At 51.2% G+C, this 25242-nt stretch overlaps 1 protein-coding gene across 2 annotated transcripts; it reads left to right on the top strand.

Moving 5' to 3' along the window:
* Positions 1-231: 231 nt before the first annotated feature.
* PCDH8 (protocadherin 8) lies at positions 232-4598 on the top strand. Of its 2 annotated transcripts, none has more exons than XM_005433250.3 (3): positions 232-2744; positions 2887-3097; positions 3576-4598. In XM_005433250.3, the coding sequence occupies exons 1-3, from the start codon at positions 333-335 to the stop codon at positions 3947-3949; spliced, it is 2997 nt and encodes a 998-aa protein (XP_005433307.2). In that variant the 5' UTR covers positions 232-332; the 3' UTR covers positions 3950-4598. The 2 variants fall into 2 exon arrangements, with proteins under 2 accessions (XP_005433307.2, XP_005433308.2); XM_005433251.3 differs by having other exon boundaries at positions 241-2744; positions 2890-3097.
* Positions 4599-25242: the final 20644 nt, after the last annotated feature.

The raw sequence follows: 25242 nt of genomic DNA, 5'->3' as shown, positions 1-25242 counted from the left end.
GGAAGAGGAATAAAGCCGGGAAAAAAGGAAAACCCCCAAACCCCGGAGAGTTAAAGAACACAAAGGCGAGCGCCCCGCGCCCTCGCTCCCGCCGGCTGCCGGGGCCGCCCCGGCTCGGGGACCGCCGGGGGCCGCCCGCCGCCCGCGCCCCGCCGCCTCCCATTGGCTCCGCCGCCCGGGCATTTGCATACCGCCGTCTATTAAAGGCCGTGCGGCGGCGCGGAGGGGCGCAGACGGCGGTGGAGGGTGTGTGGCGCTGCATCCCGGGTACCGCGCATCACCCCCTTCCCCGGAGCGCACCGCACCGCCGGGCTGAGCCCCGCGCAAGTGCCATGAGCCCCCTGCGGCTGCTGGCCCTCGCCTGCCTGCTGGCCCTGTCCCGCTGCAAGACGGTGAGGTACCGCACCGACGAGGAGGGTGCGCCGGGCACGGTGATCGGTACGCTGGCCGACGAGATGCCGGTGAAGGCGCCGGGGGAGATGAGCTTCCGCCTGATGCGGCAGTTCAGCAACAGCTCGCTGGTGCGGGTGCGGGAGGAGGACGGGCAGCTGAGCATCGGTGAAGCCGGGCTGGACCGCGAGCGGCTTTGCGGGCAGGCCCCCCAGTGCGTCCTGGCCTTCGATGTGGTGAGCTGCTGGAGGGAGCGCTACCGCCTGGTGCACGTGGAGCTGGAGGTGCGTGACATCAATGACAACGCGCCACACTTCCCCCGTGCCCAGATGGCACTGGAAGTGTCAGAGAGTGCTGCACCTGGCACTCGTCTCCCGCTGGAGGTGGCCGTCGATGAGGACGTGGGCTCCAACTCCATCCAGAGCTTCCAGGTCTCCCTCAACAGTCACTTTGGTGTGGAAGCACAGACGCGGGCAGATGGTGCACGCTGCGCTGACCTGGTGCTGCTCCAGGAGCTGGACCGTGAGCGCCAGCCCTCCTACACACTGGAGCTGGTGGCCAAAGATGGTGGCAGCCCAGCACGTTCAGGCACAGCCACGGTGCATGTCCGTGTCCTCGATGCCAATGACAACAGCCCTGCCTTTGCCCAGGGCTCAGTCACGGTGGAGCTGCCTGAGGATGCACCGCCCGGCTCCCTGCTGCTCGATCTGGATGCTGCCGACCCTGATGAGGGTCCCAATGGTGAGGTGGTCTACGCCTTCAGCAGCCAGGTGCCCCCCGAGGCACGGCGACTCTTCCGCCTTGACCCGCGCTCGGGCCGTCTCACACTGGAGGCTGCTGTGGACTATGAGCGCACCCGCACCTATGAGCTGGACGTGCGTGCCCAGGACCGTGGTGCCAGTCCCCGTGCCGCCACCTGCACCGTCGTCGTGCGCCTCGCTGATGTCAATGACAATGCGCCACGCATCAGCATCAGTGCCCTCCGTGGCGCTGCCAGTGCCGCTGGCGTGGCTTATGTCAGTGAGGCAGCTGCCAGCGAGAGCTTTGTGGCCCTCGTCAGTGCCTCAGACCGTGACTCAGGTGCCAACGGGCAGGTGCGCTGCAGCCTCCGTGGCCACGACCACTTTGCTCTGCAGCGTGCCTATGAGGACAGCTACATGATTGTCACCACAGCAGCACTGGACCGCGAGCGCATCCCCGAGTACAACCTCACTGTTGTGGCTGAGGACCTGGGCTCGCCACCCTTCAAAACCATCCGCCAGTACACAGTGCGGGTGAGCGATGAGAATGACAATGCACCGCTATTTGCCAAGCCCCTCTATGAGGTGGCCGTGCCAGAGAACAACCCCCCAGGTGCCTACATCACTACCGTGGTGGCCCGCGATCCTGATCTTGGCCACAATGGCAAGGTTACCTACCGGCTCCTGGACACCCAGGTCATGGGGGCCCCCATCTCCACCTATGTCTCAGTGGACCCTGCCACTGGGGCCATCTATGCCCTGAGGATGTTCAACTATGAGATCCTCAAGCAGCTGGACCTGAGGATCCAGGCCACTGATGGTGGTTCCCCACAGCTTTCCAGCAGCACCCTGGTCAAAGTGAGGATGGTGGACCAGAACGACAACCCTCCTGTCATCATCCACCCAGTGCTCACCAATGGGACAGTGGAAATTGGCGTGTCCAGCAAGACCTCCCGTGATTCCCTGGTGGCGCAGATCAAAGCTCGAGACGCAGATGATGGGGCCAATGCCGAGCTCACCTTTGCCTTCCTGGAGGAGCCTCAGCAGGACCTTTTCAGCATCAACCCAAGCACTGGGGACATTGTGCTGAGGGGTGACCTCTCTGAAGAGCTGGGACAGCTGTTCAAGGTCATCCTAACTGTGACAGACAACGGCAGACCCCCCCTAGCCACGACTGCCACAGTCAACTTCCTGGTGACTGCCACTGCTCCTTCCAGTATCCAGGATGTAGCCAAGCCCAGTTCCTGGGAAGGAAAGGCTTTGCAGTGGGACATCCCTCTGATCGTGATCATTGTCCTGGCAGGCAGCTGCACTCTGCTCCTGGTGGCTATAATCACCATCGCCACCACCTGTAACAAGCGCAAGAAGGGGAATGAGATCAAAAACAATGCTTCCTTGAAGGACCAGGTAGACATCTCCCACCTGGAGAAGGGCCGGCAGGAGGAGGGCAGCCAGAGGGGGAATGTGTTTGAGGTACGAACCTTTCCCAGCAAAACCTCTTTCACCAGCCCTGACCCTTCTCCCGCTGCCGAAGAGATCTCCACTGCTGAGAGCGGCAGCGACAGCACTTGCCTCTATGAGGGTCAGAAGAGGCTGAGAGGACCGAGTGGGGAGGTAAGGTCCCACCGTGGGGAAGGGGGGGCAGAGGATGGGGAGGGGGGCATCCCGGAGGATGTGAATCACAGAGGTGCAGTTCTGATAATTTTTACCCTCCACCACTTCCCTTTCTCATGTCTCCTTTGATCCCCCACCCCAGCAGGGTTCTGCTGCTGCTCCAAGCTACGGCAAGGAGCCCGCTCCCCCCATGGCTATTTGGAAGGGGCACTCGTTCAACACCATCTCTGGCCGGGAGGCAGAGAAGTTCAGTGGCAAAGACAGCGGCAAAGGTGACAGCGATTTTAATGACAGTGACTCTGATATCAGCGGAGATGCCCTGAAGAAGGATCTCATCACACACATGCAAAACGGTAAGGGCTCAGCCCCTGCTCCTGGCTGGCCCGCCAGACAGAGGGGACGGGTGGACAGGGAGGTGGACAGAGGGACCCATCCCTGGGGCGCAGTGGTTAGGCAGGGCAGCTGGAGGAGGAAACCTGATGCTGGATGGCTCAAACTGCCCACCTCTGCATCTCTTCACAGCAGGCTGCTAGGTTTTCCCGATTCCTCTCCACACTGAGTGCCCAGCACAAATTAGCAGATGCTGGAAATGCTGGTTGATCCAGGGTTTTCCTCCCCAAAAAACCTCCCTTAAAGTTAGGATTATGAGGAGTGTCCCTAGCAAAATGACGTAACCTTCCTAAGCTTGTTTTCTTGTTGTGCCGTAGAGCATTGCCTCCCAGCTCCATCAGTGCATTGAATCATCCCGTGACTAATAATGCTGAGGATTGAGTGGTGTGGACTTACTCCTGCAGTAACGACAAGTTTCTCCTCCTGTGTCTCTCTCTTTAGGTCTATGGGCATGCACGGCAGAATGCAAGATCCTGGGTCACTCGGACCGCTGCTGGAGCCCCTCCTGTGGCCGAGCCAACCCTCACCCCTCTCCCCATCCTTCGGCACCCCTCTCCACTTTCTGTAAGAGCACGTCCTTGCCCAGGGATCCCCTTCGCAGGGACAACTTTTATCAAGCCCAGCTGCCCAAAACAGTGGGTCTTCAGAGTGTCTATGAGAAAGTGCTGCACAGGGACTTTGACCGGACGATCACGCTCCTCTCCCCACCACGCCCCGCACGGCTCCCTGACCTTCAGGAGATCGGGGTGCCCCTCTATCCAGCCCCATCGACTAGGTACCTGGGCCCCCAGACTGACACAGCTGAGAAAGTGTAGCCCAACACGCAGCCTACCCGAGTACCCCTGTCCCTGTGCGCACACAACTAGGTGACTCCCGAGAGCCTTTAAGTTATTGACCAGATCCAGTGTCGTGTGTGTAAATATGCAAGATGTGCCTTAAAAATGAAGTTGTTGGGAAAGATTTCCAATCACGTCAGTACTGTTTGATATTTGCAAACAAAAAGCCGTTGTTTGTAGTTAATGTAATTTTTATGAAATGTGCAGTATTTAAATTTTTTTTTTCATGTTTTCTACATTTTTTTCTTTTTTGGTTCACCCATGGCCTGCCATTTTTGTAGTGTTTTTAACCTGTACATTGTGTAATGTAATGTTTGTACATAATGAAAATTGGTTATATTTTTATATAATAAAAGCTTAAAAAATGGGAATTCTTGCCAAAGGAGCTGTCTGAAAGACACAATAATAATTAATAATAATATCCTGAATATGTAGAACCTTGTAAGGAAAATTCTTCTTTCACAGTGTAGTAATAACCTAAGCAACCCAGTGTACTGAGAAGTTTGCCTTGCCAAATGTGACTTGTATTTCTTGAGTCTGTGGTCAACTTAAATGTTATTTAATTGCCTTTGGTTCCTGTAATCTGTGTCACTGGTAAACACTAATAAAGGTTTTGTGATGTGTCGGAGGGATCTGTTTGTGGATTTCACGCTTCAGAGCACAGAAGTCTTTATAGGTCAACAAAAGTATTTTGCGCAGAGAACTGCGGGGGGGGGGGGGGGTGCGGCTGGGCATGAACAATGCTACTTTTAGTCTTGCTCACCCTTCATCTACAGCAATACCTCGCTGCAGGTTTAGCTCTAGAGCTTTTTGATGATGGGTGGGAGAGAGGGCTGGGTGGCAGAGCTCACCTTTGCTTTTTTACTACCCAGTCTGAGCTCTTCCAGCTTGATCCTTCACTGGTGGGAAGGGGTGTAACTTCAGTGATCCATCAGTGAAGTGCTCATGCTGTTAAAACGTCTTTGCAGCAGCAGCCACTCGAGTACTTTGCTTTCTGATCTGGCTGAGATGTCAATATGAGTCAAGATGCATAGGTATGTGCTTATATGTTTGTCCTTTGTTAAGGCAGCCTTACTAAAGGACAATAACTTGCATTTGCGTACATATATTTAGACATCAAGAGAAAGGATATAGGTACATACAACAGAAAGAATAGGTGTTGATTATGTTGAGCTTGTCAACGTACGTGATATGTATTTTGTCTTCTCCCAGAAATGACAGCCCTGAAAAAAAAATCATATAGAGCTTTGAAGTTCCCTCCCCTCAAGGTTTGAAGCTAAAAGCAGATCTCAAATCCTTCTGCTGAAATCAGGTATAGAATAGCATTTAATGAAACTGAAGCATGAGCATTTCTTCCTGTGTTCAAAAAATTGCTTATACCAGAGATAACACTTCTATTGGCGCTTTAATATTAGATTGAATTTTTCCAAAAAGAAGAACTGCTCCTCAACTGGAGTAAATAATTTCACATTTTGAACAAATCAATAATCCAAAAAATTTATTTAGCAAAGCTTTTAGGTTTTATCATTAATTCTTCAATTGTATGTCTAATTACTATGGTACGTATATATAGAAGATTACTCACAAAGAAAATATAAAGCCTTCTCAAACATAAACAAGGTGCTATTAGACTTTGTGTCTCCAAATGTAAGTAGAAAACACTATCCTACCTGCATGTCCCTTAACGAACAGAAATTCCCTTTCTCCCTCAACTTCCAGCTTTCTCCAGCCCATGTAGCAAAGGTGGCAGAGCCTGACCAAGTTTTTAGGCACACAGTCTGAGTTTTAATAGGGGCTTCATAAAAGCCACTGTGAAGATTTGTGGTGGGCAGAGAGCTTCAGAGGCTGTACTTGAAGGGAATTGAAATCAGGCTGATGCAAGACTCAACTGGGAAGCAACGCCTGTGATACAGATTTATGGTCAGGAAAATAGGTGAGCATTTCTGGTGATTCATCTAAACTTGGTAGTAAAAATCATGATGCATCTAATGAACTAAGAGGGTCGTCTTGGTTAAATTTAGAGCTGAAGCTGGGACTGAAGGGTGGGTGCAGAGAAGGAAGGCTAGGAGCTTCCCTGCTGGCTAATCATCAGTGATGCAGAGCAGCAAGCCTGCATGTGAAGTAATTAGTCATAACTCTGAACACAGGGAGGGAAAGGCTCTCTGTAAAAAAAGCAGGGCAGTCTGATAAGCTGGTTCTTCCTCATCTAGTTCAAAAGCCTGGGTTACATAGTGTAACACCTCCACCGCAGGTCCCTAGGCTCTCCTGGGGGAGGCTGGCAGGAGATAAGCGCAGCCGAAGGCAAGTCCATCGCGTTGGGTTGAGGTGCTGAATTCTCACTGTTACCTGCAACAGAGCCTGTGCACTTCTATGGGTGGGTTGATGCTCCTTGCTGCCTAACCAGGAGTTTGGGCCACCCCAGTGTGAGGCGATCTTGAAATGGGGGGTGTGTGTGTGTGTGTGTGTGTAAATAAAGTCTCCTGGTTTTGTTCCCAAAAGCAGCTTTCAGCAGCAAGCAGCTAGCCTTGTTTGGATCAGGGATCTCTCTGTTCTGGGGTCCTACATGCTGCCATTAAAATGTGGGACTCATCCAGCATTTAAATCCGAGCCCATCACTTTGCAGGGACACTCTGGTTAGTGGAAATACACAGACCTCTTCTGTGAGCTTCTCGTCTTGGCTTGGAGCTAGGCAATGGGGACAGCTCAGGTGCATCACTGAAGCTCCTGATCTCTCCTTTGCCTGTAAGGGCAAGGGGCAGAATTCTGCCCAGGCTACTTTAACTTTTAGATGCCTAAAATTAGGTGAGGAAAATCCCCAAGCTCCATCAGATAAGAGCACACATCATCATCAAAGTGCAGATAAGTGGAGAGGGGAGCCCAAGGCTTAGCTCCTGGGCAGGCCCCCTTGAATTAAACATTTGCTCCATCGATGCTATTTCACTCTGTATGTCCTAGTTATTTTCTTTTAGTTTTTGATTAACATAACTGAGATTATTGCTAACATACTTCAGAAATTAATGCAGACTTATAAATTAAATTCCATGTATTCCTCAAGCATGGTGCAGCATAGGCCCTGTGTCACGTGCAGTGGATGAGACTGGGCAACCACACAACCTCTCTGTCGCAGAGAGCTGCACTCTCCTGCCTGCCTTTCCCTGGCTCAGGGGGAGAGGTGACGAGCGGGGCACAGGGACACGGGACTGGAGACAGCACTCTTTCACTGAGCTGGTGTTAAATCCATGGCCCAAACTGGCTACAGCAGCTGGAGATCACAAAAGCCCTAGCACCAAGCTTGAGTCAGCTCCTGCAGAAGTCTCTGGTAGTCACCTATGATGGAGCAAAGCACCCACAGCTCCCTTCACAGTCCGTGGGGTGAAACAGGCCCTTTTAGGACAAAAATAATCTCCTCCTGAACCAGCCAGCTAAACTAGGTCTGGTGCATTGCACTGAGAAGCTGCCCACCCCTCCCTACAGGCAGCCTGCAGTAGATGTTTGCACTGTGGACATCCAACATCTAGTGAAACAAATCTCACCCTATGTGCTTCTAAAAACTCCCAGGTTTCTGACTCCAGTATACTGGCAGCATGGCAAAAGTTGAAGGCATTGACGGAGCTGTAACCAAAGTAGGTTAGGTGAAGATGAAGATACCTAGTGGTATCAGTAGCATTGAGCCAGTCTGCTGGAGACCAGCAGACTCACAGCCAGGAGCCAGTGTCCAATCTCTTTGGCATCAAGGCAGAGGACTAAAACAGCACAAACACAGAGGTGAGTAATTCCCAACGACTCTTTTCCAGGTGTACCTGCACAGCCTTTGAGACATAGCTGCAATACCCAGGACACAGAGGAGTGATGATGCTACAGCAGCATAGCCACAAAATGCCTTGTCTCCTGAGTGCCCCAGAGATGTTCTGGGACTGTGGGCTTGCAACTTCCACCCTAGAGACCTTGGGCAGACATCCAAATCAGTTTTAACTGTCAATAAATTAAATTAATTTTACCAGAGTTGAGTCTGTTCTGCCTGTGATGGTAATTGGTAACTGCTCTCTCTCTATCTCAACCCATGAGCTTTTTCATCTGATTTTCTCCCCCTGCCCTGTTGAGGAGGGGGAGTGAGTGAGCAGCTGGGTGGGGGTCTGGCTGCTGACCAAGGTCAACCCACTACCACGCCAAGGAAACAAGATCCCAGAGATGCCTTCTGTGGTGCTTTATCCAAAAAAATGAAGTCAAATTCCCCTTGACCTGTTCTCTCCTGTGCCTCTTTAACACCTTCAATTTTTTTTTTATGTTTAGTGATATATGATGGAGTCAAGCACCACTGTGAGGTGCCTAATCCTGGTTTGTGCAGTGCACGCTCCAGATGCAGGACTCCTAACAAAATGGAGCACTCATGCTTGTAAGTGGATATGGCTGTGACCTCTGGGATAAGGGCTTCATCCTGTGATCTCAACATGTGCGAGAGGTGCTCAGAGAATGCTGCCTGGACCAGGCCTTGAAGGCAGAGAGACCCAAGGATGGATTTTAGCTGAAGATTCAGACCGATGTGCCTCTGCCTGGACCAGGCCTTGAAGGCAGAGAGACCCAAGGATGGATTTTAGCTGAAGATTCAGACTGATGTGCCTTTTGCAGCCAATGCATAGGTCTACTGTAGGCATCTATGCTCCTGTGACAGACAATGAAGGGGTCTAGAGGGCTGTCTGGTTCATCTACGGTAGGCATCTGCATTCGCTTAGCAAAATCGCTCTCTGATCTCCCAGAACTGCATTGACTACCTCACCTTTGTATATGACAGCAGATTAAGCACCTGCCTTACACATAGACACACACATGGATATTTGGGTGGGTGTGCTGTCACCAAAGGGGATGGCCCACCCTTCTCTCCGTCTCCAGCTTCGTTTTCCCGTGACTCCTTTGCCACCAGGACCCAGGAAAGTACCAAAACCGGGTATATCTCTGCAGGTATAGCTCAATGAGGGGTCGGGTGAATGTCAGACACTGTCAGGGAGGGAGGCAAGAGGGAGGAGGCCCCCAGGGCCTGGGAAGAAAGCAGGACTGTGCTTTTGGGCATCAGCCAGCAAGCAGATCAGCCTATACGTAATGTAAAACCTCTGGAGGCTTCTAGGCAATTTCAAGGTTGGCCAAGGAGGAACATAATGCCTTCTGAATAATTTAAAGGCTTGGCATCACCAGTGATAATGCCCACTCACTCATCAAACGTCACCTAAGCCCAGATTTAGGCTGAAGAATGTGAACTAGCAATTGGGAGACAAGTAAGTGTTACTTCCCACCATGTATGCCAAGGTCTTCAAGCCTTCCTTATGGAAGAGGGTGGCTTGGAGAAGCTCCCTGGAGCTGGGTTTCCCCCGCTTTAACGATTCCTCTGCTTACCTGTCCTTCCTGAAGGATGCAAAAAGCTGGTTTCTCACTCATGTCCACAATGCCCATGGCAGCAGGATCCCCACCACTGTCAGGGCTCCTGGGGCATGCTGCTCATCCAAAATTAATCATATGGGAGAGTTCACAGGGAGCCAGGGGCCCTAGTACAGGCAGGGAGGGATGCAGGGATCAGGAGGGAGACTGGCTTTGGGGGGTTCCTCCAATGCCACATTGCCTAGGGAGGGTTAAAACCCTGGAAGCTGAACTGGAAATGGAGCAGATGGTCACCAAGCTGAGAAAAACAGTGACTTAGGCTGCATGTGAGAAGTCAGTGGGTTCATTCAGTTGGTAATTGTTAATTATTTTTGAGTGGGCCTTAGAATCCTTGGGGTCACAGGCATGAGGACCCATTTTAGCCTGCAGTGGTCAAGCCCCACTTGCTCATCAGCTCCTGCTGCAGTGGGCAGCTGCCTGCTGTGCCCTGTCAGCACTCTTTGAGTAAGGAGGACCTACTGGCCCCACATGTGAGGTAGGAAACCAACCCTGTGTGGTGCTGTAGTCAAGCGCTGTTTAAGGATGCAGACGTTTTTGTGGTAACTCCATCTTTCAGATTTGAAGGCAGGTGACTGTTCAAAGCCCAGTTGTTCTCCATTGCCTTAACCTACGTAGGGTGAATGTGCAGAAGGCCAGAGGTGGAGGCTGCTCCTGTACCCATTCTCCCCTCCCAGGTGATTATTTCAGATCCCAACACAACGTCTGTTTTCCAGCTACCTCCAGCCATGAAACAGTTGACACACAATCTACAGGTGCTTCTTAAACGAAAGTATGGGGCCTCAGCAATAAGGCTTTGTGGTCACACTTGTCCTCTCGCTTACCTGAGTGCCATGGGATTTGGGCATTTCTGTCCTGGCATAAGCACACAGATGGCTGCAATAGGTCCCAGTTCCCAACACGGCAAAGCTGCATCTAGGCTTTCTTCTGGATCTAAAGTGGACATGCAGTGGGAACACTTTTTGCGCCAACCACAGGTAGGTGGGCACCAACATCTTCGCAGCTTCCCAAGGTTGCAGGGTGGATGGCCCAATGCTGGGTGCAATAAATCACATTTGTTCCTACAGCTGTCTGCCAGGCAGCCCCTGCCCATCTTTGCAGCCCAGCTCCTGGGACCACCTGCCTGCTGGCTGTAGCCCTCTGCCAGGGTGATGAACCCTGGCCCTGCCTGGGTTGGCTGCTCCACAGACGGCCGCTGTAACCTCAGACATGTGCTCCATCCCCTTGGATTGCGGCAGCTCACCAAAGAACAACCAGCCCAACAAAGGGCCCTGCAGACAAGACCTCTCTTTCCCCACAGCCTTGACATAGAAATACTCCTTATGGTTAAAGGAAAAAGGCTTAGAGATAAAAAGCAAAAAGGCTCAGAGATAATTTGAATTTCCTCCTGCAAGGAGAGGGGTAGTTTTGTGGGAGGTCAGCAGAGGCTATGATGATGGACTGCTCTGTAAAACTCCATCAGAGGGACAGAGACACACAAAAAGGAGAAAGGGCAACAGCTTTCTCCTCCTGGAAACCCACTCACGGTGAGAGGAAGAAAAAAAAGCAGGGAGTTTATGGGGGGACAGGAGAGAGGGACCCACATGATGTGGGACTAAGCTGTCTAGACCCTGCACAAACAGTTTTGGAGGACAATTCCCAGTAAAATAACCAAATACATTATGAACAGAGCATCCTCAGGTTAATTCATCCTCTCTTTTCATTCAAAACATGTCCACTGGATTTGGAAGAAATTCAAGAATCCTGACCTTCCAAAAATCCTACGGCAGACACTCAGAGCGGGTTCAGCAGGCAACCAGCTAGAGAATAGCATGAAGAGGTACCTCCAGAGATCAAGATCTTAAAATTGGTTTTGCCTACAAATTTGCTGCTGCCTGAATCACTATGTGTGGGGCAATGGTGCATTTGGTGTGTGACTCTTGAGTGGGGCCTTCCCGTTCCCAGCTCTTTGCTGTGGCTCCCAGCAAATAACTCACTGAGGTCTCCTCCCTCCCCAGAGTTTAATTTCATTTCTATACCAAAGACATTCCTCCTCCCTCCCTTGGGGGCTAGATCACTTCAGAAATGGGATTTAGCCAGGGCTGGCAGCCTGCTTTTACCTTTGCCTGTTTGAGTAATGCACGATAACAAGAGATCTGAGATACCTCCAAATGCACGGTTTGGCAGGATGTTAATTAAAACAGAGTAACACTACCTCTACTGTTTGCAGGGCCACAGCTCAGAGCACTTATGAACGCCCAGGAGGTAAAGGAACATGTTCAAAGCCACGCAACACATCTGGAAGAGAGCTGGAAGTAAATCCAATTGCTTTTTGTTTACATATCAGCATACAAACCGGCATATACATGAATCCAGGACAAGACCAGATGGATGTACTGGAGACCAGTGGCATGAGAAGGCAGAACAATTGCTTTCCAATCGCTTTGCTTGAAAGTGAGGGAGCATCTTGCCTCCGTCCTCTCTCGCCCATGCCAGCAGCAAACCATCACTGTCCGAGCCGCCTTTGTGAAGGTCCCCACGGTCCCTCGCTCCCCTGTCAGATGATAACAAAGAGGCTCAGTCTGTCGCTTCCAAATTATGGCTCCTGTGGGCCCCGGGATGGCCAGGGTTCTGCTTCATTTTACCACTCTGATGTGACCTGGGTTTTCTTAGCAGTTACTTATTTTTATTTATTTAACTGCGTAAATGATTATCCGTGTAACAACTTTAATCAATTATCTGTGGCAAAGAACTTCTCTGCAACTTAATTAGCAAAGTTCTTCCCTGACCTAGCAATATCTGATTGCATCATATAAGAGCTTAACTTTGAAATGGCAACACAGTTCATTAAAAATAACTAATAGCTGCAGGGTTTAAAGATGTAAATGTTAATTTTCTTAATGAGAAAAAAAAGGGCATGCAGACTCTACCTGTCTATATTCATTATACTGTGTCCACATGGGATGACTCACATTTGCAAAACTCAGGTTTAATTAACATGCTTATTTTTACAATGATATTTCTCATTATAATAAATTAAATGTTTAAACAGCCAGCGCAAACATTTTGATCCAAGACAAAAATGCTTGCACAGTGCTAGTTTAAGCATTTAATTTATTATAATCCTTTCCATAACAACCGCCTTAGAAGTTGATTTTTTCGCTGCGAAAGGCTATTAGTATTATTTCCTCTGGTAACGTTTAATCCAAGACAATCAGAAATGCGAGGCGTGAATGAAATGGGACTGGAAACGGCGGCGATGGAGCGGATAGCGAAGGGCCCTGCCCGCCCCACTGGCTGCACCGCAGCCCGCAGCCCGCAGCCCGTGCCGCTGCGCACCCGCGGCCGCCGGGAGCACTGCCCGCCGCCCCCCGGTAGCCGGGGCGGTGGGGCTCTCCCTGGGGGGCTCCCCCCAGCCGGACTTCGCCTGCTCCGAAACCTCCGAAGCGTCCCGGCGCGGGAGGGGGTACGGGCACGGCTCCCGCCGGCTGGGCAAAGGCCCCGCGGACCCGCGCTGCCGGCGCCACCCCGCGTCCCGGGCCGGGGTCGCCGCTAGGGGGGGGTGCGGGCCCGGCAGTGCGGAGCCGGCCTGCGGCTGCGGCGCAGCGCCCGCGGGCCGGGGCCGGGGCCGGGGCCGGGGCCGGGGCCGGGGCCGGGGCCGGGGCCGGGGCCGGGGCCGGGTAGGCGGCGGCAGGCGGGGGGGCGGCGGGATGAGGGGACTCCGCCACCCTCCGCCGTGGAGGCGGAGCGGGCGGGGGCTACGCCAAGATCACGACGGCCTGTAAGGTTTCGGAGCTCTCTGGCTAGTGGAGCCCCTTATTTCCATGGGGTTTCCAGCCTGGGCGCTGGTGCGGGATGGGCGGCTCAGCCACGGCACCGGCGGCCGCTTGGACACCAACAAGGTTCAGCTGCGCGTTTCTGCACAGCTTCTGCCCCGGCGGCGGCGCAGCCGGCCCGCGCAGGGCAGCCGGGGCAGGCGGGGGCTGGCGCTCGCTGCGCCTTCACCGGGGCGGCGTTACGCCTCGGGGCTGCCAGCCCGGAGGGCGCCGCCAGCTCCCGCCCGGCACCGCGGGCCTGCGCCGTGAGGCCCCGGCGGAGGTGCGGGCAGCCGGGCATGGCGGGGCAGGCCGCGCCCCTGGGCCTGGCTGGGAGCCGGGAGCTGGGAGCCGGCCTCCCCCGACATCCCCTTAGGTTGTCCCCCCGGGAGGCATCTCCCGCCCCTCCTCAGGGCAAACTTCCACCTAAGAAATGGGCCTGGAGGCAAATCCCTCTCCAAGAGAAGAAAAGTCTTGCCAAGGGGCAAAGCCAGGGCAGGGCCGTGCAATCAGGTGAGGAAAGCCCCCGTGTGAGCCCCCCCCCAGCCAAGGGGCTGAGCCCCCCTGGCAGGGGACAGGCACACGAGGCCCCGCTGTGGGTCCCGGGCATAAAGCCACCAGCATCCCCTGCCACCATCTCACCCTTACGTCCAGGAAAGCTCCCACCCTGCCTCAGCGGCCTGGTACCAATGTCAGGTAACTGTCGCCATACAGGGTATTTCAGTGATGCTGAGAAGTTAGTCTGCAAGTCACTCCAGTTTAGTATGTAATTCGAAAGTACATAATTTGAATTAATAAATAAAGCCCTTTAGGGGATCTCATTACACTGTGAAGAGCATCCGTTGTCAATCAGTTCAGCCAGCTGACAAGCTAGAGCACCAGCTGATGATCCAGGCTGAGCCAAATCGGCAAAGGGGAAATCTCTCCTGGATTTACCCCAGATGAATGACAGTGTCAGTGATTTTTTTTAAAAAGCCAGGCATTAAAACATTCACAGACAAATTGCCAAGTCTCCCCAAACCACTGAATTAAATTCAGGGGTTGCTTGTGGTCTGACAAATGTTCTGCCAGAAGGCACCCATTTATTTTTCATCACTTGCTTCTTGACAAATAGCTGTGTTCACAAAAACTCAGTGGATTAATAAACTGATCCCACTGCTTAACTAATTGCAAAAAGCCAAAAAGTGATTTGAGTAGTAGTACGATGGTCATTACAAAAATACCCACCGACTTTGGAAAATTGAGGGCACAACATTTTTTACCTCAGAGGGCAATTTTATGTAGGCCACAAAGTGCCTTGGGTATTTCTTGGAGTCCTGGAGTTTATTCATGTATTATTTCCTAGGATATTCAGCATATTTTTCCAGCAGGCAAGAAACTGGGGCTTCTGTGTACGAGTTTCATCTGCTCAAAATGTGAAAAAATATAGATCCCCTTAGCACATTCTGCTGTAGTAGAAGCAAAGTGTAAAAGAAAAATTCCAAATATGTAGATTTAAAAATAAAAACACAGAACTCTTTCCTCCCTAAAAGGGATTTGAAGCAAAAAAACCCTGGGCTACAGATAGGTCTAGACTTTAATTGTCGAGCTGCCTAAGAAGAATTGTTGGCCTGAGGTCATTTTAATCAGGTTGCATGTCAGCTTGCAAAATCTCCAAATTAGCTTACAGCTCAGGGAGAGAAAGATGTTTTTCTTTCCTGAAGAACACAAACAGATTGTTGTGACATGTTCTCAGTCATCATGACAGATCAGATCCCTGCTTTGCACTGCGAGCTGGGAAAGAAGTCAGCTGCTTCTCCAGCTCCTTCGGAGGTTTGGGCATCTCCAAATTTGTCAGAGCTGGGGATGGAGTTTATAAAAATCCTTCTGAAATTGAGGTTTATATGCAAAGACTCTGATAAAAGAGATTGACCTTAATTGGGAAGCAAGTTTCTTTCACATTTTTTAACAACCTCTGGGCCTTCCTAGCAGTCTGATGAAAGGGAAGTTGTGAAAAGAAACAATCTGTATTTATGCAGCAGGAACTATCATATGCTGAGCTGCACGGGGAATGACAAGGAACCAACTCATCCTTTTAAAAAACAGATTAATTTGCCATTTTCTTCCTGAGTTTGTAAAAAGTAAGGCTGTGGGTGAATTTCAAAACAGGCTGAATACTTTAGGTAGATTTACGTCAAGCTTTAAGCCTGCGTGAGACTGCACATTGCTGTGGAGCAGCTGACATGGGATGGTGTCCCTCCCAGGGTGTCCTCACTCTGTTTGTTCAGTTCAGTCCCTTGGCTCTAGCACATTTGGTTGCTTTTTTCTTTTTACTTCTCCATGTTCACTTTTCCATCTGCATCAGTGAAGGGCTCCAATGGAATCACAGGGGGAAGAGGAAGCAGGGGGACAGGAGCTAGGGTGCTGACTGGGTTTCGTCTTGAAGGACTACCAGAGGGAGAGGCAAGTGCAAATTCATGACAACTGCCTGATAGTGGGATGCATCTCACCTGTCTGGTGGCCGCCAAAGGTCTGCAAAGGTCTGAACTAGTAAGCAGCAGTGCCTCATTCACAAGAAGGAAAGAAATAGATGTTTCCAAACAGTGATTCCTCTGACTTCTAGCTGCTAACTCTTTCTCTTAACTAGTTCAGGCACCTTATTTAGGGAAAATTAATCTCTCTGTCCTTGGTAGTGGCTGAGGTCTCAATATTGCCTGCATCTGGGAAAGGATGCCCAGCAGAAGCAGGAGCACTCCCCTGAGACCCTGGCATGCCTCAAACGTGGGCGCATGCCTGGGCAGAGGTGGACCTGGGACCACTTTGCCAAAACAAGAGAGGAAGCGATGTGCAGCAGGCCCTTGTGCGTTTGCCATGGAAGAGCCATCCTAACTAGTTGCCATAAGACCACCAGGCCTTTAAAATTGGATGGGATAAGACAGTGGGGAGATTCCTTTGTTGGCACAACCCCTGGCATCAGGAGAAAAGACTGTATTTCCCATCCCCATTTTTTCCTTCTGTAATTCTGCAAGCCAAGAGAAGTCACAACCGTACATCTCTGGGTAGAAGCTGCCAGTTTCTTTCTCCCAAAGGCCTCCACATTGACAGCATAAAAATCTTCATCTTCCCTGTTGTACGAGTTTGAGGACTTTATTTTTTTGGGGTTTTTTTGTTCCCTGGCTCCCTGCCATCAGCCCTGGTGGGACCAAGGGCAAGACAGCAGTGCCATTGCAACCCAGATGTCAGCAAACCGTTAATCCCAAGGGACAGACCCCTGGGGTGAGATTCCTGCTGCAATTTCTCCAATTAGACGGCTTACCTCCTGCTTTGCCTCTGCTTTAGCCATTTTGGACCTAACATATTTTATTGTTCAGCCTCTTAGTTAAATGGCTGGGAAGCTCTGGATGTAAGCATGCAGAGATTACTGGTTCAATAATAGTCGGGCACGTTGGCTTTACTTCATTTTGCTAATAAAGCTGCGAAATAAAGCTGTTGACTCTTCTTTCATCAGCATCAGCCCCATGAGGCTCTCCCATGTCTCGCCTGGTGATTAGAGCAGAGGGCTGGGAACACAGGTCTGGAGTTCAGCCCTTAATGAGCCACCCATTCAGTGTGTTTCACTCGGGGCTCTTGACCTCTTCGCTTCTCAGCCAACTCAGCTGTAAAACTGGCTGAAGGGTGGACTTCATGGAAACCAGCCACCATGCCCCAGTTGAGCCTTGAGTCTGGGTTCCGTGGGTAAACCACAAAATAAAAATCAACGACGATTTGAATCTGCGGTGACCCAGCTCAAATGCCACGAGGATGTCAGGCCTTGCCAGTGTAAACAGCATCAGTCTCTGGAGTCCCCCATTACAATGTCAGAGCAAATCTAAATACTGTCCCTGCAATGGGCACTGCAGTGAAGAAAACCACAAGGTGTTGTAGACACCAGCACAGGCAAGGCAACATGGCACCAGACCTGGTACCCAGGTACCTCGGCTCCAAGCAGTGCTGGGAAAACCTGGGTGACGTGCCCATCCAGGTGGGGATGTGATCCCCCAGCTGGGGAGAGCATGGTCCCCATTATTCTCTAAATCTCTGAGCTGCAAGCCAGCCTGCAGCCCGTGCCTTCTCCAGGAAGGGTACTGATGGAGAAACCAGCATGAACTGTGCCAAGGAGTGGAAAGCCCTAGTGCTTTCTCACACCAAGTCCAAAACATTTCCAACCTGTCCCACAGCCAGGATGGCTGTGCTGCTGGCACATCTGTGAGCACTCATTGCTCAATGGAACAGAAGGAGATGAAAGAAGGAGCTTGTGTCTGGTACAGCTTGCTGTGTAACACCTTGTAGGTGCGATGGGGATGCTGAAGAGAAGTCCTGCCTCAGCCATCTGACCCTGCCCAACACACCCCCACACCCCCCCCTACTCAGATGAAACATGGTGTTTTCCCACAAACTTGAGAAAAATTGAGAGCTTTTTCCCTTTTAAATGGGAGGTTGCAGGTCAGACTTGGAGGTGGCATGAAGGAGCAAGAGCTGTCAAGCTGGCATTTCATGGAGGGACAGTGAAGAAAGGAGAGGCACCATCCCTTGGGATTTCAGCAGTGTGGGATCAGCGTTGCATGTGCTGTTTGTCACAGTCGGCTCAGTAAAATGGAGCAAGAAACTGTTTTCAAGCAGAGCAAGAGCACCTGGGGTACAGTGAGTCCAGTCCCGTGACAGGACCCTTTGCTCCCCTACCTTCTCTGCACTTCCTCATACAGTCCTCTGCTGTGCAGCCATGTGGAGATGAGACTCCTGAACCAGAAAGCTCTTTCTTGGGCATCAATAATAGTCCCAGATGTACTTTCCCAGGTATCTCAACATTATCCCACCTTGCACTGTGCAGACATACCAAATCACGCACAGGCTTGGAAAGGGCTGAGAACTGTCTTATAAAGCCTTCTCCGTACCAGGTACCTACCACTTATAACCCCAGCTGCCCTACAAAATGCCCTTTAGTGTCTGGTGACTCGAAGGTATGGAAAAGAGGCTGGCATGAGGCATCTTCTGGAGTTGGAAAGGTGGGTATTTGCATGGTGTTTCTGCTGTACAAGGTGCTGGGATCAGTGCAGGTGGCTGGGTGTGAGCACAGACCTTCAGCATACAATGGAGATCTCTGTTTTGGTGTAAGGATCCTTTCACTGAGGATTTTCCATCCCTTGAGGAAAATATGCTAACAGGCTTTAAATAATTAAACAAATCACATTGCAGGCAAATCCAAGTTGATCTTTAAAATGCATTATCCTCAGAAGGCGAGAGAAATGCTCAGTGCCTTACGCCTTCCTCCAGCCTCTTCACGCATTAACTAATCCATCGCATGAGGGACCACCCAGCTGCATCGCAGACATGGAGCAAAGGCTATGCCAGTCACATCCATTTGTAAAACCAGTATTGCCACAGCTGGGGGCCAGGTTTCTTCAGCGTCAACAAGCACAGGCAGTGGGGGAACAAAGCTCTTTTCATCAGGCCAAGCTTGTGCAGAAGATGTTACTCCCACAGAGCCACTTGCTGGGCTTGGCCAGGAAGGGCAGGCTTCCCTTATGGCATTGCAAGATGCTCTGGGACAGCTGCAGCCACCTCCTTGCAGGAGGGGGGAGTCACATGTGGTCACAACCAGGGACAAGCTTGGCTTTCTGTGGGCAAAGGCAAGGAAATTGGCTACCTTGAGCACCTTCTCTGGGCCACCAAGGCCATGTATGGTGGAGACCTTCAAAATGAGGAAGGCAGAGCAGTTGCGAGGTGGCTCTCTCCACCTAGTGTAATACTGCAGAACATGTGCCTAGCTCTCTGTAAGCTAACTTCTTTTTCCCCCAGACCAGCCCAAAGACTGCCTGCAGACAAGTCCTCACTGTCTGCCAGACCATGCAAGGACAGGCCAACAGCCTGAGGCAGCAACCAGAACATCTGTCAGCAAAGAGAAAGCTGGTGGGGAGCAGGGAAAGGCCCAGCCCATCCTCAGCTCTCTCCTACATCTCCCCAGCCCGGCAGTGGGGCTGGGCTTTGCCCCTGCACTCACAGGACCTGCTGGAGGACAAACTGGTGTACAAAAGCCACTGCCACCCCCTCTCCAATTAGTCTGGTATCCTGCAGTGGTGTTTTCTGGCTTCTCAGCTCTACCCCATGCCGTGCACGGCCCAGAGCAGACGGGCTATTACATGTGGAGCTTAAATTATTTGACAGTTTCCCCTTTGGGGATTAGGGAACGTAATGGAAATGGCTGCTCGTGGCACCATGGGGCAAGTCTTGAGAAGCAGAGCTGTGCTGGGGGTCCGGGGGGAAGCTGTGACTGTGAGCCCCACAGCAGCCAGCTCTTCCCAGGAGCTCATGATCCCTTCTCCTCCTTCAGCTGGCCTCCAGGTTCATGGGCTGTCATTCCTCCCTCTCTTTCTCACTCTTCTAGGCTGTCCAAGGTGAAAGGTCCCCAGCTTTCTTCATGCTATTTCTCAGGCATCTGCTCCTCTCAGCAGTCCACACTGGACATGCAATGAGGGCCCTGCTGCTTCAGGTGTATCAAATTACATCTTTGGGAAAGGAGATTTGGCCCTAGCCAGGCCAAAATTATTATTGTTGGTGTTGCTAGAGCTTGATTTTGTAAGGAAAGCCATGTGGAGGGAGGACAGGGAGCACCCAGAAATGGTGATTGCTCTTGATGTATGTCTCTCTACCCTATCTCTCAGGGAAATATTCATCCAAGTGGTCCGTGGCTCAACCAGAGCCAGCACTGTCTGCTGGATTTTCCAGCGAGAACTTACCCATTTTCTCCGCCATGTCCCACCATGTCCCATGCTAAGCACAGATGTCCTCAGAGGAAATGCAACCCTCATACCCTTCAGTGGGAAACAGGGAGGCCCTGGACCACCTTGATGGACATGTTATAGTCTCCATGGTCATCTCTGAGGACCAGCAATCTTAAGAAAAGGGATGTGAAGCGACCAAAAAAATCAACACAGCCCTAAAATTTAGCAGAAGACGTGGTTGTTTATTGGTTCTTTCACTCTCCCAGGTTTAGTTTCTTACATCTGATGTGAGGGAGGTTTTTCTGGAAGAATCTTTAATTTTATTTTTTTTTAAGTAGAGATCTGAATCTGAGGGAAGAAGTATTATAGATTGGATCAAATAAAGCCCGATGTGAGAGGCTAAATGAAAGAACACAGAGTAGGTGAATAGGATTAAACTTGCTGGAATTGACCCACACAAATGCCTCACAAAGGTAAAGAAAGAAAAAAGAATATGTTTAAAGTGTTGTCAGAAGGGTGAGTAAAATATATGTTTCAAGAGATTGGATTTGTGAAAAACATTCTGGTGCTGCAGGTGCCTCCAGGACAATCTCATCGGAAATATTCTCTAAAGTCGGGTCATGAAATTATTAGAACAGTGCATAGATCGAAAAAGAGAAATATAGTTGATGCATGGGTGCTTTCGGATGAGAAAAACAAAAAAGAAGCCAGACTCGGCCTTCGCTACAAAGCAAAAAGAAACTTAGCAGATTTCTCGTCAAAGTGTAAAGAAGCCTCTGGGAAAGAAACAGATTGATGCTACCGAGTTGTTTAAGATAACTACCTCCAAAGCACAAAGCTGTGGTTGGAAGTTAAGAAAGAAAGTAGCCTATGAGCAATTTACACAGAATAGCTACAAAAGAGACCACATTGTTAAAGGTAGGAATGAAAGCATGTAATGACAGCTAGTTATTTTATTTTATTTCTTTAATTCAAGCAAAACAGAAGGCACAGCCACTAGCTAAATTAAGATGAATGAGATGAAGACATATGGATAGATGGGATTCAGCCCTGGGGAAAAACAAATCAGCCTTTAGTGTCCTGAGGTGAGGAAGAGCAAACTGCGATGGGCCATATGTCCTCACCCAACCACAGGAGAGAAGAGGAAGGATTCAGGATGAGCAAGGTCCTGCACGGAGCGTGTTCTGGGCCATCCTTTCAAGCAGGGCCAGCTCACCTGTGCTGTGCACCATCCATCTGGGGATACACCCCAAGCAGAGCAAACGGGGATGCCCCAGGGAGCAGCATTGGAGCAAGGGATGTTGCAGGGCTTTTTAGGTGGAATTTCAGAGCCTACCAGGAAAAACAGTGGATTTGGTACTTGAAATGTCGTGTGTTGCTGGTCAAAACAAGGAGGACAGTGTCAGCACACCCCACACACAATGCGGGGGTGAGAGGAGGAAAAGTGTGAGCATCCCAGGGGCACCACAATGTCCAGGGCCACCACAGAGACAAGATCTGTGGTAGTGACACATGTATATGGTTTTTCATCCTTTGGTTTCACTGCCAGCAAGAATCCTTAGAGCTTCTCAGAATCCTCAGCATATCACAGGTTAAATACCTGTATTGGGTTTTTGTGGCAAGGTTTTGGTAGAGGCGGTGGCTACACGGGTGGCTTCTGTGAGAAGCTTCCCCCATGTCTGGCAGAGCCAGTGCCAGCTGGCTCCAAGATGGACCCACCGCTGGCCAAGGACAAGCCCATCAGCCATGGTGGTGGCACCTCTGAGATAACATATTTAAGAAGGGGAAATAAAAGCTGTGCAATTGCAGATGAGTCAGAGAAGCAAAAATACGTGAGAGGCCCATCCCCGCAGCCGCCATGGCAGGCAGGAGGGGCAGGGGGCTCCAGGCCCGGAGCCCGCGGTGAAGCCCACGCTGAGGCAGGCTGTCCCCCTCAGCCCGGGGAGGCCCACGGAGGAGCAGATCCCCACCGGCAGCCCCTGGAGGCCCCACGCCGGAGCAGGTGGGTGCCCGAGGGAGGCTGTGACCCGTGGGCAGCCCACGCTGGAGCAGCTCCTGGCAGGGCCTGTGGCCCCGCGGGGAGAGGAGCCCGGGCTGGGGCAGGTTTGCTGGCGGGGCTGGGGACCCCGGGGGGGCCCAGGCTGGAGCCGGCTGTGCCTGAAGGACGGCACCCGTGGGGGGACCCGGCTGGGGCAGGGGAGGGGTGTGAGGAGCCGCCCCTGAGGGGAAGGAGCGGCAGAGGCAGCCTGTGAGGGACTGACCCCAGCCACATTCCCGGCCCCGGCGCTGCTGGGAGCGGGGAGAGGGAGCGGGAGTGAAGTTGGGCCCGGGGACAAGGGAGGGGTGGGGGGAAGGTGGTTTAAGATTTGGGTTTATTTCTCATTATCCTGCTCTGATGTGATTGCTAACAAATTAAGCTAATGCCCCCAAGTGGAGCCTGCCCTGCCCGTGAGGGTCACTGCCGAGCGATCTCTCCCTGCCCTCACCTCGACCCACCGGCCTTTCCTTACATTTTCTCTCCCTGCCCAGCTGAGGAGGGCAGCGGTAGAGCCGCTTTGGTGGGCACCTGGCATCCAGCCAGGGTCAGCCCGCCACAATACTAAAGCCAAGATTTTCTTTTTCTGTAGGACTTTTTTCTGTTTATTTTGAAGAGTCATCAGGTAAGTGGGACCTGAATCAGCACCATGTTACGGTGGTATAAACCCATGGAAAAGCAAAGCAGTGAATCAGGTGCCCAGTCTCCATAGCCCTCATGAATTTCTGTTCATGCCATCATGGATTCAAATAACTATTTGGGACACTTAGAAAATTAAGATAAATGCATAAGACACCACAAGAGACTTACAGAAAGGCACACAGCATCACCAAATCCTTCCTATTTTAATATTTCCATTTCTCCTAAAATTTTTCTTTAAACTGAAAAATAATGAGAAAATGTGTTCCCTTGAGACAAGCCAGTACTATCAGCTAAGCAACCTCACATTCATTGCAGCACTCCAAGTACTCTGGAATGCTTTTCAGCCCAGAGGAAAATAGTATTAGACAGCCAGAAAGGCTGTCCTGTAAAAGACTGTTATTATGATTTCTAGTCTCAGAAGTTGGCTTAATCCAGCTGAGCACACACATGTTATTTAGAGAGGAGACTGAGCTCAGACACTAGTATCATCATCATCTTTATTCCAAATGAAGAATTCAGCCAGTGAAAGGCAAGTCACGTTTTTTTGTCCCGAGTCCTGCAAACACTGGCTGTTGTACTCATCTTTCCACTCTGCAGCGAGTGTCTGGAACTGCTGAATGCTGTTTGTAAGGATTTGCATCTGTCTAAAAAATCCCATTTTCTCTCTTGTCACCTAATCAATCAAACAGCAAAAGATGCACTCTACACCCTCCAAGGAAAAAAGATACGTGCCCACACAAAAGGCAAAGCATTAGCATCAGGGTTAACTAGAGGTTGTAAGCTGCAAACTGTATAACAGGAAAATATTTTTTTCTCTCCTGTCTGCTTGAAATTTCATGCTGCTCTTCCTTTGCCTGTGGAACAAAAGAAGAAGAGGCAGCAGTGCTCTGAGTCGGGGGAAAAATATCTGGGATTGTTCCCTGCATAAGAAAAATATGTTTGGAGGATTACTCAGGGGATTTGCACCTTGATTTGAGGAGGAAACACTGCACAGCTTCTCTCCCAGGGTTTGGGCGGAACAGCTCCCTCCTGAAGGAGTCCTGAAGGACTGATTCTCCCACCCACACCTCCCACGTAAGCAGAACCCACCTTACGCTCCAGCCCGCTGAAGACTTGCAGGCAGACACCCATCCCTGTGGATCAGCTTGTGGCTGGCACCATTGCTTGGGATTGTGGGAGTCTGGCCAAGCCAAAACCTGCCAGGGCCACCACTGCCCCATGGTGGGAGTGAGCCCTCTGGCCCCATCCTCTGCGTTCCCGGGGGTGATACTGCACTTTACCACGCAGCACCTGGAGTGAAGGTACTGCTGTGAATATCCAGCGTAGATGTATTAATTAAACCTATTTGTTCTTGCACTGACAGTGTCTTTGCTAACACTCCTCCTCACCCTCAGCCAACCTTTTGCTAGCCCAAATGGTGTGGCCTCCCTCTGTCCTTCCACTCCTATCCCAGGGAAAGAGCCACTGGGTGCTCAGATGAGTACCGGGGTAGGGAGACAGCTGCTCCCCCACCTCAGTCACAGGGGAGCAGCTCGAACAAGCTGAACCCCAGTGAGCAGCAGCTCTGGCCGGGCAAGCGCTCCCTCCCTGGCGTGGTTTGCCGTGGGAGACGAGCACAGGGGCCTCAAAATAAATCTGCCTTTTTAAAGCAGAAATGCTAAATGAAGATTTGAGATCAAAGGCTGGGAGCCTCACATTTTGCCAGGATAGACACATCCATTCATGAGATTTTTGGTGTAACAAAATACTTGCTAATGAAGAGGATCATAATCTTATTATTAGTCCCAACCTACAAGAGTATGTCATTCAAGAGCGGGCTGGAATATGCCCTAGTTTAGGAAGTTGCACAGTAGGCTTCGCTTTTGATTTAATGAGCTGTGATTGTGTTTATTTTCGGCAGCAACTATGCCCATTAAATTTTTGTTTAAGGTCTGATAGTTAACGACAGTAATCGACGGGAAGGATGAATTTGGGTTGAAGGGGAGAGAAATGGGGATCGTGTCCCTGGGAATCAGTCTCCAAGCACGCAGACGCAAGGCAGTTGGTGGGCATGAGTTTTCTCAGCTTTTGTGTGGCTTAGCGATGGTACTGGTCAGGTCAGTGAGGGGATTTAGACATGAAAAACGGGAAGGATTTTTGCAGTTATGGAGTGGGGGCAGAGGAGAGGCAAGTGTAAGAAATAAACTGCAGGGGCCAAACCTGCCTCAGGAGGACACGCAGAACTGGGATGAGCAGCTGTGAGACGGGGTCATCAGTTGTCCTCTGCTGTCAACATCCCAGAAGGCTTAGGATGGGGGGGGGCACGAGAGTAGTGTGCAGCAACTGAGCAAGGAGGCACAGACCTGCCAGGCAAGCAAAATGGGAGAAGGGAGGGGAAGAGAAATATGAACGGGGAATGCATACTGTGAGAAAAACATTGCTATCGGCGAACTAGCTAGCATAGGCATTGCTCCGGCATGAGGTGGCCCCAGCTGGAGGGGTCTGCCCAGTTTAACAACCCCTCCTTCCTGTGCCATTGCCTGTCTGGGTAACTGGAGCTGGGCCATGGAGCAAGCAGGGCAGGGCAGGGAAAGGCAGGGAACGGCAGGGAAAGGCGAGGCGAAGCAAGGCAGGGAAGTGCAGGGCAGGGCCAGGCAGGGC

Source organism: Falco cherrug, chromosome 2 (assembly GCF_023634085.1).
Source record: "Falco cherrug isolate bFalChe1 chromosome 2, bFalChe1.pri, whole genome shotgun sequence".
NCBI classification, from domain to species: Eukaryota; Metazoa; Chordata; class Aves; order Falconiformes; family Falconidae; genus Falco; species Falco cherrug.
This window is presented reverse-complemented; position numbering and strand designations above follow the sequence as displayed.

What these genes read in the sequence shown, in the direction of transcription:
- PCDH8 (XM_005433250.3), top strand. Translation starts at nt 333, where the DNA reads ATGAGCCCCCTGCGGCTGCTGGCCCTCGCCTGCCTGCTGGCCCTGTCC. An exon ending in TGAGAGGACCGAGTGGGGAG is followed by an intron (nt 2,745 to 2,886) that starts GTAAGGTCCCAC and finishes CCCCCACCCCAG; the next exon opens with CAGGGTTCTGCTGCTGCTCC. An exon ending in CATCACACACATGCAAAACG is followed by an intron (nt 3,098 to 3,575) that starts GTAAGGGCTCAG and finishes CTCTCTCTTTAG; the next exon opens with GTCTATGGGCATGCACGGCA.